The 19,286-nt window shown below is 46.2% G+C and overlaps 1 protein-coding gene across 3 annotated transcripts in view; it reads right to left on the bottom strand.

Moving 5' to 3' along the window:
- The window catches only part of LOC135379042 (uncharacterized), a 36,213-nt gene extending 22,484 nt beyond the window's left edge, over positions 1–13,729 (bottom strand). The window contains exons 1-5 of one of the 3 annotated variants that reach the window (XM_064612298.1): positions 13,585–13,729; positions 12,626–12,743; positions 5,269–5,340; positions 4,222–4,351; positions 2,465–2,566 (exon numbers count right to left, since the gene is read on the bottom strand). In XM_064612298.1, coding sequence (XP_064468368.1) covers positions 2,465–2,566; positions 4,222–4,351; positions 5,269–5,340; positions 12,626–12,743; positions 13,585–13,687 — 525 coding nt within the window. In that variant the 5' untranslated portion in view covers positions 13,688–13,729. The remainder of the gene's footprint in view (positions 1–2,464; positions 2,567–4,221; positions 4,352–5,268; positions 5,341–12,625; positions 12,744–13,584) is intronic. The other 2 variants (XM_064612297.1, XM_064612296.1) reach the window with 2 other exon arrangements.
- Between the last annotated feature and the right edge of the window lie 5,557 nt (positions 13,730–19,286).

Below are 19,286 nucleotides of genomic sequence, written 5' to 3'. Positions count from 1 at the left end.
AAAAATACAAAATTGTGTTGGCGCAACATCGGTCACAAATCGGTAGCATGTCGAAATGACATCGGCAGCATGTCCAAATCATATCTGGCCAATATCCTGACCCGACATCGGCCCAACTCTGAGCGGTGTTGCAAAGCGTATGTTAGGCCGATGTAGGGAGCGTCGGCAGCAGCACATAAGGTTTTGCCAGGAGTTTCCCCGTATTCGATGAGACTTGGCAATAGGGGCTCCATAATGCCAAGTTTGAGCCGTTAACGGGGAAGTGTCGCTAATATCGCCCTGTATTGCAAGTGTGCAATCCGTCCCAACGTCATCCTCTCGTATGCTTAGCGGCACATAAAATAACTTTGTTCTGTTTTTCTAAAGGCGTTCTGGAATTTTGACACGGCAACAGCCAAAAGACAGCAGCGTATTCGTACGAACGGCACGAGTGTTATCACCCAGCAAGAAAACACTGATCATGTGTAATCCCTGTGTTCAGCACATGGTGCTAAGGCGTCGCATCGCTAATGACGACGACGGTGTAGCGGAACTAGACGCCATATAACAATGGCACGGGGAAAAAATCCGCGCCGGTTACGCTGTATTGCGCTCTTCCAACATTTTCACATTATTGCGGCCTCTGCCAACGCCACCTAGATACAGAAGGTCTGCTTATTACCTTGTCTCCCTCCTTCTCTACGTGGACACAAAGCCTGACTTCGTCTGATTGCGGTTTACCCTGTTACAAACTCCGAAATGATTGCAACTAACTTGGGGCCTGTAGACACGAATCTGTCGATAAAGAGAACGCTTTCCACAAAATTACTCACGATAGAAATATGGGACAGTTTTGAGCTTGATTTTGAAGTTTTCCTATTTACTACGCCTGGACGGCAGTGGTTCATCTACGTGGCTACGACAGCTAAAAGCTTTGATTTGTTTTTTTTTTTGTGGCGCATTAGTTAATAAGGCCATAATGCGCCAAATAGTACTGCATGTTTTACCTAGGTAAAATTTTTGTGCTTACTAAACCTGTGCTAAGTGCTAGGTTAGTAATTAAAATCAGATCCTTTAAAAACTCGGTATCTCTAAAAAAAAAAAAACATGTATACCTTTTCAAAGGGTACAAAACTTTCATTGCTGAGCTGAAGAGCCGGGTGCAGTGGCTAGAAGTTTCTATTGCACGAAACAAAATGGCGTTCACGGAGATGCTGGTAGGCTGGGCATACAATGAGGATGTGAAAGATTGAGAATTGTTCCCCACAGTCACTGCATTCGGGACAGTCTACTTCCCGTAAGAGATAGGTGTGTCCCAGGCGGCGCCGACAGGATAGCACCTCATACAGTTCATTGGATGCAGATGGAGGAATAGGTTTTATAGGTTTTATAGTGCGTAATTTGTTGCTTGTCTGTTGGTCCCGAAAGCTGTGCCAGTGTCTGCTGCTTTTTAAACATAGCCCGAGATCTTTTGATGGAATGTCAAAGGGCGTTATGTCGTATGTTAGGGCAGCACCAGCTGCTTGATCGGCTGTTCCTGGTATCCCACCATGGCAGGGTACCCAGCAGAAAAGTAACCGAAAAACTCTGTACTTGCTAGGTTCCTTGCACGATGGACAATGGTGTCTTTTGTGCAATAAATGCTACAGGTAGTCTGCGAAGTCAAAGAATCTGCGTATATGACTGATAATTTCATACGATTTTGTAAGATATAATTAAGGGCTAAAATTATGGAATACACTTGACACTTCTGCTGTGAAGACAGACATGGTGACCTTCACACGATGTGACCATAGCGCATGATACCTCGGAAACACCCTTTGAACCATCAGTGTACAACTCTATGTCGCTGCCAAAGCTATCCTTTCGCACCTCAAATTCCTGTTGCAGTTTGTTGTTTCACAGTTTCACGTTTGTTGTATCTGGAGAGGTACATGTTACATTTTGGAGGGGCTGCCATGAATGAGTTTTTTACTTGACTCAAGGATGATAGAGTTGTACTCTGGAAAGCCATAGTGATCACCTGGTTGTGACATTCGAACGCTAAAAGAAGACAGAGTTGAATGCCTGTTCAAGAAATGCTGTCTGAACGGTGTGCCTCTCACACATTGATATGTTGGGTTCTGAGGTCTTGATTCTTAATGCATATGAAGCAGCCAGGTAAAACCTGCGTTGCTCTAAAGACCACTGATTTGATTATATGTATAGACATTGTATTGGCGAAGCTCTGAAAACTAAACGTATTCCTTGGAGGCCTACTGGGCCCAGGATTTTAAGTGTTGATGGCCGTGCTGAAACGTACACAGCACATCCATAATCCAATTTGGAAAAAAGAGTGGAGACGCTCCCCAGGACCGGTGAAGCTGAAGTTTCGACCGGGATTTGCTACCGCCGTGAAAAACACTGTTCTGAATGGCTACGCCACATCCACGGGTGACAAGGCTTTATCCATCTAGATAGTGTTGACTCTGCCCTATGCACTTACAGTCTGTGGAGCCTTGCATGGACCAAGGAAGTTGGTGTTATACTGATGTCCCGAAACCCCACACAGCGTGGTACACGATTCGCTCACTGTAGAGCCTTGGCCCTAGAACGGTGACAGACGAGACGTGTATTCATCACTCACCATATCATTGTCACACATCCAACATGAAAATGACACCCATGAGCATTTTCAGTAAAGTTTCAGAATCAACAGCATTAGATGAAGTTTCACGGGGCCCGGGATTGGACTGAACTATAACGTCTTATTTTTAGTTTACTTCACGCTAGCGCCAGGACTTCACGCAGCGCCTGACGCCAATTGCGTGCTTCGGATCAAGCCTGAAATCAAATGCATGCGATCATCCCTACGGCTATGAGTCTTTATTACTCGCCACTTTCGGCATGGATATAAGGACGGTTCTCGCCGAAGTCGGCCTAACACGCAAGGAAATTCCGCTGCCTCGACGGCACAGGTGCAGCGTCCAATGTTGCTCGATAGACGAAAACGTGCTGGGAGAAGGCAATGCATTTGGGACAGGTCCTGGTCGCACGTCACAGGAAATGTCAACCCACACGTGACTATAAATATGGCCGCACCCGTGATCTGCTCGAAAATCGTTTGTAAACAGTCCGTTTACTCTTTTTGTGCACTGTTCTGGGCGTCATTCGATCTCGGTAGTTATATTCATCCGATAATCTCGCACTAAACACTGTTTTCTACGTGAGGTCTCCTACTGTTGACCACTTTCAAAGATGCAATGACGACGTACTATTACACACTGAGTCGATGCGATTGGCTTAAACTGAGGGGAAATCTGCTACTATGTCTCGAAAGAAGCATCGTATAGTTGACGTTGCCAAAATACGTTCGTCTTCTGGCATGAAGCCAATCGGAATATGTCGACAAGCGCTAAAACGACATGACCACAGAATAATGTCTATGCTTTGACGCCATGCTTAATGTTGCTTCACGCGTGTTTCCTAACGTGGTGCCTAAGCAGAGGCCTCATATTCTCCACTTTCGGGGCTTCTATCAAACGCACATAAAGGACACATCTTTCAGAGTGTTGTTATAGCTGAAACCGGTAGTATTCCCATATAAATGAAGCGTGCTTATCCTGAAATGCCTTCAGGTGTAGTAAATAATGTACCATTTAGTGCTGAGATCCGAAATAGCACTGATATACTTGTGTTGAGCAAAAAATGTATGCATGCCAGGAGTTTTGTTTCTCTGGTTGCGAGGTGAAGGATCCCCCTGAGGTAGACGACTTGCTTTGTGAGTGACGTATTCATTGTGTCAGTAAAGTATCACTAATCATACGTGAAGGTGGACACACTGGCAACCACTCCACTAGGTTTGCAACATTGGGTTTCCTTAAACCTGAGTGTAGGATTTATTCTTTGGTTCCATCAAGAAGCGGTCCGTCCGTAGTACCAGAGTACCTCATCACTAATAGTCTGCTGCTGAGACGCTTAGAGCTCACACAATACTAATCAATCAAATACTATCGATCGCTATTAAACATTAATGCCGTCAATCCTCGCATCTTCTTTTCATCACGCGCGAAGCAATTTCCTTGGAAATGCAGTTACGGGAAAATTCAAAACAAAGAGTTTTCACAGAAAAAAGTTTAAAGGAATTCGAACAGTCGAAAAAAAAGTTCTATTACTTCGCAGCACTACGACCTCGTTTACATTTCCATAATTTAAACAATACGAAAATACGAAAGATATGATTTTTCCCGTAGTGATGCTTACCGCTGTTAGTCCATCTAAAGTAGCGGCCGCCTTACAGAAATTATCTACGTTGAATCCCACTACTCCTGAAAATGTAGGCGCCCTTTGCGTGTCTGTCGTTGTGTAGCATAGGCTTCTATTCAAGTCATCCCTGTAAACAAACAAATTAGCGTCCAGAAATTTTGGTACAGGCAGAGTAGCTACGCTATGGGAAAAGAGCTGTCCAAAAACTGGAACTAAGATGGCCATCTTCAACACTCTCGGAGCTAATCATTATTGAGATACATTGTTCTGACTTCTTAGTTGTTGTAAATGCGATCCGTATTTGTGTCTCCGTGCTAAGCGTCTATGCTCTGCTCTCCGTTGAGGGGCATCAGGCAAGGGTACCAGTGGGCTGTGCGACTGGGACAGAGGGCGTCATGCGGCAAACATATTTTGCCCTGAATTTTTATGAAAACAATGCGTCTATTCAGCAGCCTTCCTTTCATGTTGGCACTCCGACGCAAGACTACATGCCATCATTCCCATGATTCCATGCCTATACCTTCGAACGGTATTGCTTACTTGCAGTGTAGAAAACACGTAGTTTATACGTTAATGTAAGCATCTTCCCCTTTCATGCAGGCCAACTGTCCCATTGTGAAGGTAAGTAATCGTGATCACAATCATAGTCCGGAATTTTTCTTTAGCGTGCACCGAAATCTCGGCACAGGAGACACAAGATTTAATGTCAGTCGCGGAAGACAGCAACTTGTGCCCTTCCAAAGAACTTACCATCGTCATCGTCCTGCTCTGAATCTTACCAGATAACCAGAAACGTCTTATGAACATCCATAAGACATGTAGTCCTGGATATTCTGCACTTGTAATAGATATCCATTTTAATCCAGTGGACGTACTATCAACATGTAAAAACCAGCTACACCGGAGTTCCTCAGCGATTTGTACCCTTCCAAAAAAATTTACCAGCGTCATCGGACAGCTTTGAATTCGCTATCTTTGGATCGGCGGGCGGACACACTACTGACACATCCGCCGAGAGAAGCCATTATGAAAGATGAGCCTTACTTATATGCAGGGATGAGATGTTGGTAGCACTGATCAAGATGCTTTTTATCGCATTCACCCTCCTTCGCTATCCTGCAAAACGAGAGTCATATGGTCATGTGAGTTTATTGACTGGCTCGAGACTTCGTGGCTCAATCTCCAACTGCTGCAAGCGTACAACACTTTCACGTACATTTAGAGCCCCTTGCTGAAGAAAATGAATTGAAAACAACGGCAATCACGAAATGCTCAGCGCAGCGGAATGTTTTTGTGCATTTGTTTTCTTCCTTCTCAAATATTTTCAAATTCTTCCTGCGCGCATGATACTGTGCTGATGCGTCCACCTGTACGTTGACTTTTCTTTATTTTGTTCATTGCGCATCTTCGGAGACCCGTCTTTCTTTCACCCCAAATCTGAGAGGAAGAAAGACCACACTGTCGCCTCTTGCGTCCTGGAAAAAATATTATCAGGAAAGAGAAAATGCAACCCAAGATAAGGGCAAGAGTCACCCCATGCACACGCTTTTTTTTTTCTACAAGTTAAAGCTCATCTTCGATGCATGAGGCGGTGCTGTGCTCCTTCACCCTCTCACACTGGGGGTGAAGGAAAGACGCCTCTCCGAAGATGCGCAATGAACAGAATAAAGAAAAAAATGGTGTTCCTCCACAAATTTTTCACGGACTATCTACTGAACGCCCCCCCCTCCCCCCGGGATCCTCAAGGGGCCCAATATTCCCCTGCAGAAAGAGCGCGAGCTATGACGGTTCGATGGTAGTACTTCCCACACGTGAATTCACTTTGTGTATTCCGTTTCACGTAAAGGCTCACCGTGCCAGAGCTCGAAACGGGATACTAATCCGAAGAAGCGCGAAGAAAGCGATAAGAAACGCCGCATTAACCTGTGCCGAGGACAGTAGCATCTGCCACTCTTCATTTTCTTTTCTTTATTTAGACTAGCTCGAGTTTGCGGGAAGTAGGCATGAATTGAATGTGCGTGGTGGTTGTGTCTCGGCTGGGGGAGGGGGGCACAGTTTAGCAGGTACGCTATAAATTCCGTACGTTGTAGCGCCCCTGGTGAAGTCAAGTTTGTCTTGACATGATGTGCTGATATCACTAAGGTGTGCACACAGTGAGACTGGCCTTGATCAACGCGATCTGCCAGCACCTGACTTCGTACATGACATTGATAGGGTAGGATAAATCGCACTTTATCGCACATGTAACACTGGTATGGCTTCTTGTTTTCATTGGGCGCAACTTCGGTTTGGAGGCAATAAAACCCCCGGAATATTGCGCCATGTCAAATGTCAAGATATGGGTTCGTACTCCAACGAAGAACGAGTGGACATGATCCTGGCCTTCGCGGAATCTCAGAGGAACGCATCTTTGGCTGCAAGAATTTACGCCCAGAGGTGTCCCCGGAGGCGCCACCCGGATTATAACATATTATCCGTCGACAGAAATCTTTCAATCTACGGCACCTTCGTCAAGCCCCATACGAGAGAGCCATCTGCGCGGAACCAGCAGGTCACGTCCAGTGTTCTCGAACATATCCGCGATCATCCACATGCAAGTGTCCGTTCCACAGCAGCTGTCCTTGAGGCGAGCCGAGCCACAACACGTCGCATATTGAAAAAGGCCGGTAGATATCCCTACCATCCCCACATGCATCAAGGAATCATTCAGGCTGACTACGGCACTGGGCACTTGCCATGCTAGAGGACGACGAGGACTTTCTATCAAAAGTCATATGGACCGATGATGCGCGATTTGGGCGCGACGCAAATGTCAACACCCAGAATCGGCACTACTGGGTTTCTACTAACCCGTATTGGCTACTCCCTGGTAAGCACAAGTGGCAGTGGTCATTTAATGTCTGGTGTGGCATTCATGGTGACCGCGTCATTGGCCCATACTTTTTGACGGGCACCTAACTTCACATAGGTACGTCGGCGAAGTGCTCGGGAACGTTGTCCGTGACTACCCCGACGAAATGCCTTTGTCCGACCGACGCAGCGTCTGGTATCAGCACGACGGCGCCCCAGCTCATGATCGCGGACGTCCTGCCTATGGTTAGACTTCGTTTTCGGAGACAAGTGGATAGGCGCAAGAGGTCCTGTTTCCTGGCCAGCCCGATCCCCTGACCTGACTCCTTTGGACTTTTTTTTTGTGGGGATACATAAAGGACAGAGTGTACGACACCGATCCAGCGACGCCGGAAAACTTGAGGCGAAGGATCGAGGAATGCTGCGCACAGATAACCGTTGAGCAGCTACGAGGAACCGTGGAATCAATTGAAAAGCGGCTCCGTCTGTGCCTTGCCGCGGAAGGAAGGCATTTTGAACACGTCCTGTGATTTCTGTGCCGCAATAAATCAAATTTTTGTTTTCCTAGTTTTGTAGTTTGAACTTAGGAGGTGGCCTTCATTATAAGTAAAGAACGAATCTTCATTGCGGTTGCAAGCACAAGAATACATCGTGGCGGTGCATAAGGAGCACATCGCTCTCTGCACCGTCACACCACCGTCGATACATCGTCCAACGGTCGTCTATGGACATTCAGAGAATATGGCATTACAGAAGCGAAACCAAGTGGGGAAATGGCATGATACGCATAATTTTTCCTGCTTCGAGATTGAAAGTGAATAGAAGGTCAATTGGTCAGAAGGCTTGTTATTTCATGGTACGAAAGCTCAGGACAACAACAGAATCTCCGCTTCACTCCTTTGTTTTGCTTGTTTGTTTCGTGCGTACATTCTTTGTTTTGGCGATAAAAGCACGTTATCTCGACTACACGACGGCCCCATAGAGCGGACTGTACATCAATCAGATAAACAGGAAGGAAGGTTGGCGAAGCGGGTTCTGCGGCTGTTACTTTTCTATCAGCACTCCCTGCTGCCAAACATGCGGAAGAACACGTAATTCCCGGGCGGGTAGCAATGTGAAAGAACTTGTGTTTGCGGTCCTACGCGAGGAAAATATGTAAACCGAAACTAATTAATTACTCGCGAAAATGACTAGACCCGATGATTTTTTTCTCTGAGGGGTATGTGCTCAAGATCCCCAATGGTGTAGTAGATGTCGCGGTACCGTCGGACGCGTACTTTGAAGGCTGTCATTTCCGGGTAATTGATTTTTAGCTAATTAATGAAAGTGCGCACATCAATTTCACACTGCATGGCTGGTGGACGATATCTCAGAGATGGTAACAAAAAAGAAAGTTTCCCGATAGATGGCGCCGTTCCCGAATTATTCTCCCCGGGGATTTATCTCAGACACCCTGTATATATATATATATATATATATATATATATATATAAGTGAAAAAAATAGCATAGGCTCTTTGGCTGCACGTTGAACATATGTTTATAAGTCCCAAACGTCGCCACACCAGCATTGGACAGCTGTTTCGGCCTTATTGGGCCTTCATCAGCAATGCGTAGGTGGGCGACGTTTGAGCTGGTGGCGTCGGAAGGTCACGTGGAACGTGATGTTCTCCCGTCAGGGTGAGAAACTTATAAACACACACACACACACACACACACACACATATATATATATATATAAAATCCAAAAAATATAAGCAATACACCCTGTATATGTACATACACCTACAAACACACATCTGTGTGTTGTCTGTGATAAGTAAGTAAAAGCACAAGGCTATCTTCCGACAGCAGCAGTACGTATATTGTGAGCTCCTTCGGCCCACTTTGCCGCTAGGGGCGCAACCATCAAAGTTTTTCTTTTTGCATCGCAGTCATACACAGCCAACCCTCCCCCTGCACCAGTAATTACCTCATGCATATAATACATGGATGTACACTTGAAAATATTTTGTGTTTCTGACATTGTGTAACGTGAATTACAGATGATACTGACGTACACTCTTAGAAATGGATCTTCTATCGTGTCTTCTACAGACACCCGAAAAACGGTAACTTTGCGGTTTCTACGTAGAGGCCACGCGAAAGCGCGGGGAATGACGTTTCCTCCTTTCGCGGTCGTTTCCCCCTCCCCGCGTGCTACTGCCTGGCCCCCGTTTCCCCCTCTCCCCCGTCGCAGGCTTGGCAGGCAGGCTTGCAGTCAACAGAATTTGTTTCAAAGGGGATTGAAGACTTTATTTCGGCAAAGTTGTGAAATTGTGACAGTGATACAGTGAACTAGACTTGCAAACTATGCAGAATACCCTGTTCACAGAGAAATGACTCAGAGAAAATAAAAATGAATGAGAACCACACATACTCAAAATATCACAGATTGCACAAAACGGCGCAGCTCGACACCGCTGCTGCGAAACTATTTGCAAGCTTGAAACTCGCTACGAAAGAAGTTTCGCTGGGATACAGACCTGTTTGTTGCTCAGGGCATAGGATCACCATATTTCAGCGGCTCTACATCTCTTTGTGGGGGCTGTTGATATGGCAGTTGCCACCCGTTGTGCAGCGTTTCCTCTATGCTTCCCATCTTGGCCTCGAATCGGAATTCTGCTTCAAGGCGTAACTGTGACGAAGTAAACGACGACAAAGAAGCATTACAAAGTGGATAGGAACAACATTAAGTGTAATAAAAGTCACTATCGACAACAGTGAAAGGGTACGAACTATAACTTATACTAAAACGATGATAGGATAGGATAGGAAAACGATGAAAATTGTTGCGGTTCGAAAAACGAGCCTTTATTATGATGACGATGAGGATGGGAACGATGGGTCTGAAATCCTTCTCCCAGTACATTGGTACCCAGTGGCGTATCTAGCGCTACCTGCGCCCATGGCAACATGGTTAACCTGATGTCCTTGGGGATGCGTTTTCGTGTGGTCCGCAGTAGGTTTCACGCTACAAGCTCTCTAACGGCGGGTGCTTTAGATCATTTATGAAAGTGCCAGGTTGAGTGCCCCACCTGGCACATTCACACCCGACCACATAATGGCGCCCCTGTTCACCTGGCGCCCATGGCACCTGTCCACACCTGCCACACCCTAGATACGCCACTGTTGGTACCACAGCAGTACCAAGTATGTAGGAGGAGAGATCAAAGAGATATCTTACTGAATGCGGTCATGGTCGACAGGTGACTGCTAGCATTGGACGCATATTCCGGGTAACACTTGTGCCGTGTACCGGCTAATATCTGTCAGTCTTCGGTGAATCGCACGCACATTTCCTCCAGGCGGCACGTTGAACACCAGTGAAGTCTTCGGTGGTGACGTCCATACCCACCGCGGCCAGCTGAGACAGAGAATGGTTACTCAAACCACGGTCGAAACGAGCCCCCGAAAGACAAAAACATCCTGCGTCATACACAAACGTTAGCGCTCGTGAAGTCCACGTTTAGAGGCAGTTCTAACAGAGCTACAAACCGGATACAGCTGATAACACATAAGCGTCCCTCGAATACCTTCACTATATACTTAACTTCTCAAGCATCACCACATAATTTTCGTTGACGTTCTGTCACAACCGCCATGACACTTCCATTCGCACCTGCACCTTCCAAATGATCGTTAGGAGCGTGGGGAAGTAACAGGTAGCCATTACAGTAGTAGTGCTGCTAGCATAGTTATCGCAATAAAATTTATGAAACGGAGGTGTCTTACCTGTAAAAGAAACCCAGAATCAGCAAAGCAAGGAAACGCCTGCGGCAAGGTATCGAAGAAGAGGTGTGAGCAGTGCCGCGCCACCAGCATGTCTAGCCCCGTCGCATAGTTCACGTGACTCCTCGACGCCGGTCAGGTGATCACTCCGAGCGCATAGAAACCACGGCAAAAATTTAGACAACACGAAATAGACTTCACGACGTCCGATTCCTGGTCACGTGATAAACGTGTCTTCTACACGGCGTACACGCCAAAAAAAAGAAAGAAGAAAAGAAAATTTTTATGGTATTATCTTTTCTCCCGGGTCACGTGGGCAGCTGTCGTCTAAAACTTCGGCCTTCAGCGTGAATCTAGAAGACACGGCAGCTCTGGACGGCACGATTGAAGGCCTATTTCTAAGAGTGTACTGAGAAACAACTCCCCTGCTTACACCAGCGCGCCGACAAACATGTCGTACATACTTGTAGAATGAACAGTTGAAAATATTTCTTAATTATTTCATCTGCATGCTGCGACCCTGCATCAACTTCCCGACCACACATGTGCGCCAAAACGCGAGCAGCTCATGTATCCGTATACACAGATAAGTGTGACAACACATTGGAACAAGAAACAGACACAATGTCACCTTTGTTATCATTGGCTCACGGTTTTCCTATCATGATTCGCGCTAAGTTTCTGTTCTCACAATAAATTTGTTTGTTTGTTTATGTTTATACCACCAGCCTATTGCGGTGTCGAAGGGAATGAACAGGCGGACAGCGCCGCAGCAGCAGCTCTCACGTCTCCGAGACGGACCCTTATTGCGCTGCCGAGGGGAGATTGTCGTTCCGTACTTCCACGCCTCGTCACTCCCCTGGCTTCCTCCCAATGAACCGCTGACACCCCAGATATGCAGAGCAAAGTTGATTCAGCGCTCCGTATACCTCTCATCAAGATCCCCAATTAGTTCATTGAATGGCCGTCGATGTCGGTTTTAAAACGCGTGACTCTCCCCAGTGCTGTCACTGCGGTGCTGTGGGAGATCTACAGCATATTCTCCACCTTCCACACCTTCTTACGTGACCTTCTGACGCCATCCGCTCAAACGTTGCCTGCCTGCGTACTGCTGATGAGGCCCAAGAAGGCCGAAACAGCTGCCCAGTACCGGCATGGCGACGTTTGACTTACAAACATATATATATATTATATTCTGCGGAATAAAGCCATTATAGAGACAAGTAAATGACACTAAACGTGTTTGAAATTCAAAATTGCAGATTAAGATAGCTTCTATCGCTGCACGCAGAGAAACAGATACTCATGGAACGATGCGACAGCATCAGAGGACACGTGTTTCGCCGTGTTTGCGGCTCGTCAGATCTGGGTAGCTGCGCATCGTTCGGAATTGGCAAACCAGGGGTCACTCAGCGAGCGATATACACCTGGGAGGCTGACTGAGCACTCCTCAATGCCACAGTGCAAGCCAGTGAATTATAATCTGTGGAAGAAAGCCACTAAAGAGGCAAGTAAATGACACTACACGTGTTTGAAATTCTAAATTACATAATAAGATGGCTTCTATGGCTGCACGCAGAGAAAGTTACTCATGGGTTGTGTGGTTGCGGTGCGTTTGCGGGTACGAATTTTCATACCCGCACTCATCACTACCTATAAGCTCATGCTTCGTCGTCATGGACCCCGTGGGCAAACCTTCCTACGCATGTCCTCTTATGTGTATAGTGTGTACTTAGTGTATGCTCCATTGGAACTTGCGTATTCCCGCATAAAAGACGTACCTGAGCAGGGTGTTGCTCCACATATATTGTGTAATAGCCATGTAGGAAAAGGGAGGGTCGTAGTAGATGTCGGGCAGAAAGTGTCCTCCACAGGGTCCTGTTCTTCTTTCGTGGACGTCTGAAACAAGTCAGCACACTGAAACAATGAAGACACAATAAAGATATTTTGATACTCTATCGACCACAATCGAAGAATCACGTATTTCTGTACTAGAACGCCCCGACAGACACAGCCGTTCCAGTCTAAAGTTCCGCCAGCAATGCATTTCGCTAGACACATCTTGCCTGACCCAGACACACTCAGCAAGCTCTAGGCAACATTTTTACATTTCAAATTGAAATTCGGAACTGAACGAAATTGAAGATGGCTACTATCACCTTCAAGTAACGGAGTAGTGTGAGAGGTGAGTGAAATAGTTTCTATCTGTATTTCATTCTTTCATTGTATTCTATTTGTATTAGGATGAAATTAATTCGAAACAGGAAGGTTGAAAGGAGACCCCAAACATTTCTCCCTCCCAAGGCCACCGCGTACAAGCAGTATACCCAAGCAGCTCCTGCCTGCTCAGCGACATATATAAATGCTTTCAAACATGAGTAACCCGCACGCTTCTCTCCACCACGCATACGCCACATGGCCTATACGCCACTCCGCCATAGGCTACGTGGCCTTTTGCAGTTCGGGATTAGCTCTACGCTACTGAGGGACGTGACGTTTCAAATTTCCAGCCAATAAACAGACTCCATTACCAGCTGTGAGGCGGAGTGTTCCGTTTGTTTCTGTGGAAGTACATTTCGCATCCGTCGTTCCGAAATTGAGCGTCATGACATCTCTAACATCTCCGGCTCGACTAAGCAATACTAAGCGCCCAATGCCGAGGCGAACGTCAATAGTTGGGCTGACGCGATTCCCACCCGGGTACCTCTCAGTTACAACTTCACATGGGCAGCACACTAACCATTGAGCCACGCGTGCTGGTGACGCGATGCCGCGTGGTTCAATCCAAAGTACGTCAGCCCAGTCTTCGGAACCATTCGAAGGTGACCAAGACGACGACCCATCGCTTACCTGAGATCTGGAAAGTGTAACGCCGTATATTCATTGGCGCTTGCAGTGTGCTGCGTGTTACTGCGCGGAAAACGTAGTGCGCGTGTGATAGCTAAATTGAACGCATTTCTTTTCCAGTTTGAAGTTTTGACGGAAATTGACTAGATGAATGTTAATGATATTTCATTGAACCCTAAACGGTTCAATGGAATATCATTAACATTCATCTAGTCAATTTCCGTAAGTGAAGTAAAATCATTCGAGGAACCCTTGATCATAAGTTCGGTTGGATTTCCGAAAGAACACATCGACTGAGCTGGCTGTCTCAGTACAGAAAGGAACCGTACTAAGAAAACATTGAAAAGGAACTCATTACTCTGGCAATTTTTATTGATTTCAGCAAAGCATTTGATTCCTTTTCACATAGGATACTATTACTAAAACTGTCGCGGTGTGGAATCCGGGTCCCGACACTTTCGCTGTTCTCGTCATATTTGATAATAGGTATCAGAAGGTTGGCATTAATGGCTACTCTTCTACACTGCAGCGCAAGGTAGCTGACTTGGTCTTTTGCTCTTTAGTGTTTACACGAATGATATAGTGTGGTCACCAAGAACGCTAAGTTTATCATATATGCCGACCATGCGAGCATCTTTTTTCACGGTTCAGACCTTGACGGGATAGTCACGCATGCAAATAGGGTACTGGGACGGGTAAAGTATTTGGCTGATCCTAACTGTTTGAACATCAACGCCAGTAAAACTAAGGCGGTTTTCTTCAACGCAAAAACAAGTTCAGCCCTCAGTATATCTTGAAATAGATAACACAGTTGCCGACATAGTACAAAATGCCAAAACTATCGGCGTAACTTTTTCTTCTACACTTGCTTGGTCATTAAACGTTAATGACGTGCATTCCAAGGCATCGCGAATCTTTGGTTTTCTGTATAGATATCGTAAGCATCTAACCAAACGAATTATGCTACTCTACAACTCATTAATGTACTCACATTTTAACTACTGCTTCTTGGTATGGGAACAACCAAAATGTCCAACCAAGATAAGTTGCTTGTGTTGATTCTTCCGAATTTTGGATTGTCTACCATATAACCACACCACAACTGGTTTGTTTGAACGGTACTCGCTGATTATTATTCATAACCTGTACCGATATAAACTTTTGTGTTATTACTGTACAGCTCATAAAAAGTCCTTAGATAATATCTTATCGTTGTTTGACCTCAAGGAGCACAGTTATTCCTATAATCATCGCGCCAAGAGCTTTTGTCATATCCCCCGATGTAGAACCAGATATGGTGAACAGAGTGTTCATATAGAGGGTGTTCCATTTAAGATTGACCCCACCTTTAAAAAATAATGAATCATCGCATAAGAATGAAACCAAGTGCACAGTGTCACCAACGCAGAGAGTGGGTGCAAATGAAAAGGTGTAAAAGAGCGGCTTCATAAATTTCATAGCCCACAGCTTTTCTTTCTTTCTTATTGATTTAATAATCTCGCGCTCGTGGTTCAAGGTAAGTCGTGAGCAGATATCTTCCGCTTCCCCTGTTTTGTGTCGCTTCACGCCTAAAAAACAAAGAAACGAGATAAAGCGCCGCAGTGACCTCGCTGGTGTTCCCGCACCCGTGACAGATGACACCATAGGCGGGACGGACGACATCAATGCTTGTTCGTCAAGCGGTCGTGAGAAAGCGCTGTAATCAAGCGCTCTTTTCGCGCGACGGAAACTGATTCCGTCGTAGTTTCGGAACTCCGGGCCCTTTCTGCTGGCCCGGGAAAAAAGACTCGAATGAGCTAGAGAGTTGCAACACACTGCATTCGCTTTCTCATGTCAACACCCACAACTTCACAGTTGACATCTCCGGTGTGATCCTCCTAATTAAAAAGTTAGAAAATTAATTAATTAATTATTAAGTTAATTGCGCGACAAAAAATACTATTAAATGCTCCAGGTCACTGGTAACACTATGCACTTGGCTTCATTGATGATGATGATTCATTATTTTTTAAAGGTGGGGACAATCTTAAATGGAACACCCTGTATATTCCCATGTATCTTGAACGAGCCCCCTATTGATCGACTGACAGTGTCAAAGAAAGATATTCATATCGCATGCATTTATAGTTTACCTTGCACGGATGCTTTTCGTGTCACTTAGCCAATGCCATTTTGTACGGGAGCTGTGAACCCGTCAAGTCGTTACTGCGATTTTTTTTCATTCTTTCATTCATAATTGGTGAGGCAAGCGCCAAGTCAAAATGACTTGGCTGGCTGAGATCACAGGCTGGAGCTAAGAAGCGACAGAGTGCATTGAATATGTCATCCATATCCAAGCGCCTTTCGGATTTCAGCGATAGTAAGTACAACTAGCTTTCACTGCATAAGTTGCGCTGATATAATACAGAGAAATGCGCACCTTGTTTTACTGCCCCTTTAAAGCAGCATGGAAAGTGGGGAGAAAAAGTTCACTGCTCGACCGCGTTGAAATGCCTCAAAACTGTCCTACCAAAGAGTTTGTGACCTATGCGAACGTTTCATGCCCCCGCTCGCGCGAACCTCTCCGCTTAGTTGCAGAGGTCGCGTGACAAGGCAAGAGAACGCGTCGCACGATCTAGCGAAGCACCTGCAGTCTCACAGGAGGGATGTCACTCGAAGGGGCGTGCAGGTTCACATGGAGTGAGAAAGGACCCCCTGCGAAGATATGCCGGCAAGTCCGAAATTTAAGCACATATGAGACAGATAGCGAATATCTTGCAGCATATAGTTGAGACAACAAATGGTCAATAAATTGATATTTGAATGATCCTTGCGCAATGTGTTAAGGCGAGAAAGTAATGCATCATCAACTTAATAATAAATCGATCAAACACACACAACGTGTCTCTGAAAACCATAAAACGTGTGAATGGCATTTCTTATTGCGCGCCGAGCGACGTAGCAACGCCGACTTCATCATATCATCATGATTCGTATATTTGGCCGTGAACGATCCATGGCCGGAGTCCTAGTGTTCTGATTACATGCCGGTACATCCATGATGACTTGCTCTTGACGATCCTTACCAGCCTCATCTCGCTTTCTTGGGGAGATCGTCGTCGTTTGTTTTACTGCTGCGCTCAGACGGTATGAGCGGATGATGCGCGGATGGCTGCTTCCGACGAAACATCAGTCTTGCTGGAGTGTTTCCATTGCTGCATGACACGTCGTATGCTGCTTGTATAGAAATCGCCAAATCCGACACGCTACTGTTCCTGAGGGTCTTCTTGACAGGGCTCCTTTAACCTCGTCAACCGTTCTCTCGGCTTGTCCATTAGTGGCAGGGTGAGAAACAAGAAATTTAGGACGGGATGATGGCTTGCGATACTCTACCCCATTGCTGGTGGTGATGCGGGGAATGAAATAATGAGCCCGTTCAAAATAAGGATCAAAGTCCTGTGGTGTCCAGAAAGGTGAAGAGAACCTTGAGCGCAGAGCGTAGGTGTGATGGATGTGGCCAGGGACCAAGCAATTTTGTGAGAGAGGGGGGCGGGAGTCTAGGTGATTGAGGGATGCGCAAAGTACGGTTCAGGGTGTGAAGATGCTGGTGTAACATGCTTTACACCGTTTCTTTTGTGGAATTCCTGGATCTCCTCGGATACAAATGTCGTCCCATTATCCAAAACAGCCTTCCGAACACGGCTGCCGAATTGTGAGTCATGTGCCGTATTTCCGCCCACTTACTGTAGGCATCAGCCACCAGTAACAGGTAATGGCCTTCAACAGGCTCAGCAAAGTTCATATGAATCGTGTAACACGGTTATCTGGGCGTGTCCACTCTGGCCGTGGGGCTCTCGCAAGAGCCTTCTGTGCCTCACAGCATGCTTCACATGACTTAACCATGGTTTCAATGTCTGTCTATGTCACTCCATCAAGCATAATCCCGCTCAAGCCCTGTCAAGAGAACGCTCAGGGACCTTCGCTTGTTGGATTTCGCAAGCAGCGTACAAAGTGTAATTCATGCATTTGTGGTTACTATACCACGGTGAGAGAGGCGGAACCAGAGATGAGGAGGGAAGAAGGACGACCCAACAAGAATTCTCGAAGATTCTCGAACGATTTCGTTCGAGGATTCTTGTTGTGTCGTCTTTTCTTCCCTCCTCGTCTCGGGTTCCGCCTCTCTCCTCATGCACCAGCTTGTGAGCGCCCTCTCACTTCTTTCTATACCACGGTACCCAGCATGCACAAATTCAAGGGCTTGCTTCTATTTCCCTCGTGAAATGGCAACATTCAATCCTCGAAGTATGCGACCACAATGTAAAGAAAGTTCTGTCGCCAATGTCCGATATCTTCGTAATTGTGCATCCTGTAGCTCGTCCGGTGTCCCCACATTAATAGTTTCGTACACTTGAGGTAGTACTCGACCACAGTGCATTGCTGCAGATATGTCTTCTACTGTTAGAGAAGGACGCCTTAATGATTCCCGCATTAACATATCCTCAGGCGGGCACTATTCGTCATCTGCCGAAGACATGGGCAACCTGCTTAATACGTGATAATTGCAGTTGAGCTTTCCCGGCCGGTAGCTAAAGTAGTAGCTGTAAGCTGCTAGCCTCCTGGGCACATCTGTTGCGGTACAGTATTTGTAGCTCCACCGATGCTTACCATGGGCTTGTGGTCAGTATATACTTAGACGTGACGTCCTGCGAGGTGCATGAGAATATGCGTAACCGCATGGCGAGTACAATGGCGAGTCCTACTGCATCTGATTGAGCGTAATATCTCTCAGCTTGATCCAAACTCCTGGACGCAAAATTAACCGTCCTTTCATTCCCTTCCTTGTCAAGTTGTTCTGGCACTGGCGCTACACCATACGTGGAGGCATCACAGAGAAATAACGGGCGTTGAGTACCATAGTGGGCTAGCATAGGAGCCCTTCAGATTTGCTGCTTGAGTTCCTCAAAAGCATTTTGGTGCTCTGTAATACACCAGTTATTCAAAAAACGTTCGTAGAGCGCCTTCATCCCAAGGAACGACTGCAGAATTTCCTTGAATGTAGGTCCGTGCGCATTCTGAAGCGCATGTAGTTTAGCTTCTGTTTGCTGAATGCTTAAGGCAATTATTTTGTTTTCCAAATCTACATTTCGACATCTTCAGCCTCGGCCTTGACTTTTCTAGTCTGTCAAGTAACAACTTCAGGCGGTGATGCGGCTGCAGTGGGTCTGCTCTGCTGGCCATCATGTCGTCCAAGTAGATTGCTATGCCACCAATGCCAGCCAAAAGCTCGTCCATGTGTTTCTAGAATATTGCTGGAACAGCAGACATTCCGAAAGGTAGGCGCTTGCCTTGGTACAGTTCCTTAATTGTACTGATGGTCAATCGTTCAGCCGAGGATTTCGTCACTCGTAATTGCTGGTAGGCTTAACCCACGTCTAGGGTTTAGAATAGCGTGCCCCCTAGCAGCTGAACTAAGGCTTCACTTGCAGTCGGCAACGGGTACGCAGCCTTCATCGATGCGGCGTTAACTGTCCTGCAATAATCACCACACAGTCGTATGCTGTTGTCCTTCTTTCGCACACACACTAGAGGAGTCGTCCACTCTGCATGCTGCACAAG

Source organism: Ornithodoros turicata, chromosome 1 (assembly GCF_037126465.1).
Source record: "Ornithodoros turicata isolate Travis chromosome 1, ASM3712646v1, whole genome shotgun sequence".
NCBI classification, from domain to species: Eukaryota; Metazoa; Arthropoda; class Arachnida; order Ixodida; family Argasidae; genus Ornithodoros; species Ornithodoros turicata.
Note: the sequence above shows the minus strand (reverse complement) of the source record. Positions and strands in the feature narration are given on the sequence as shown.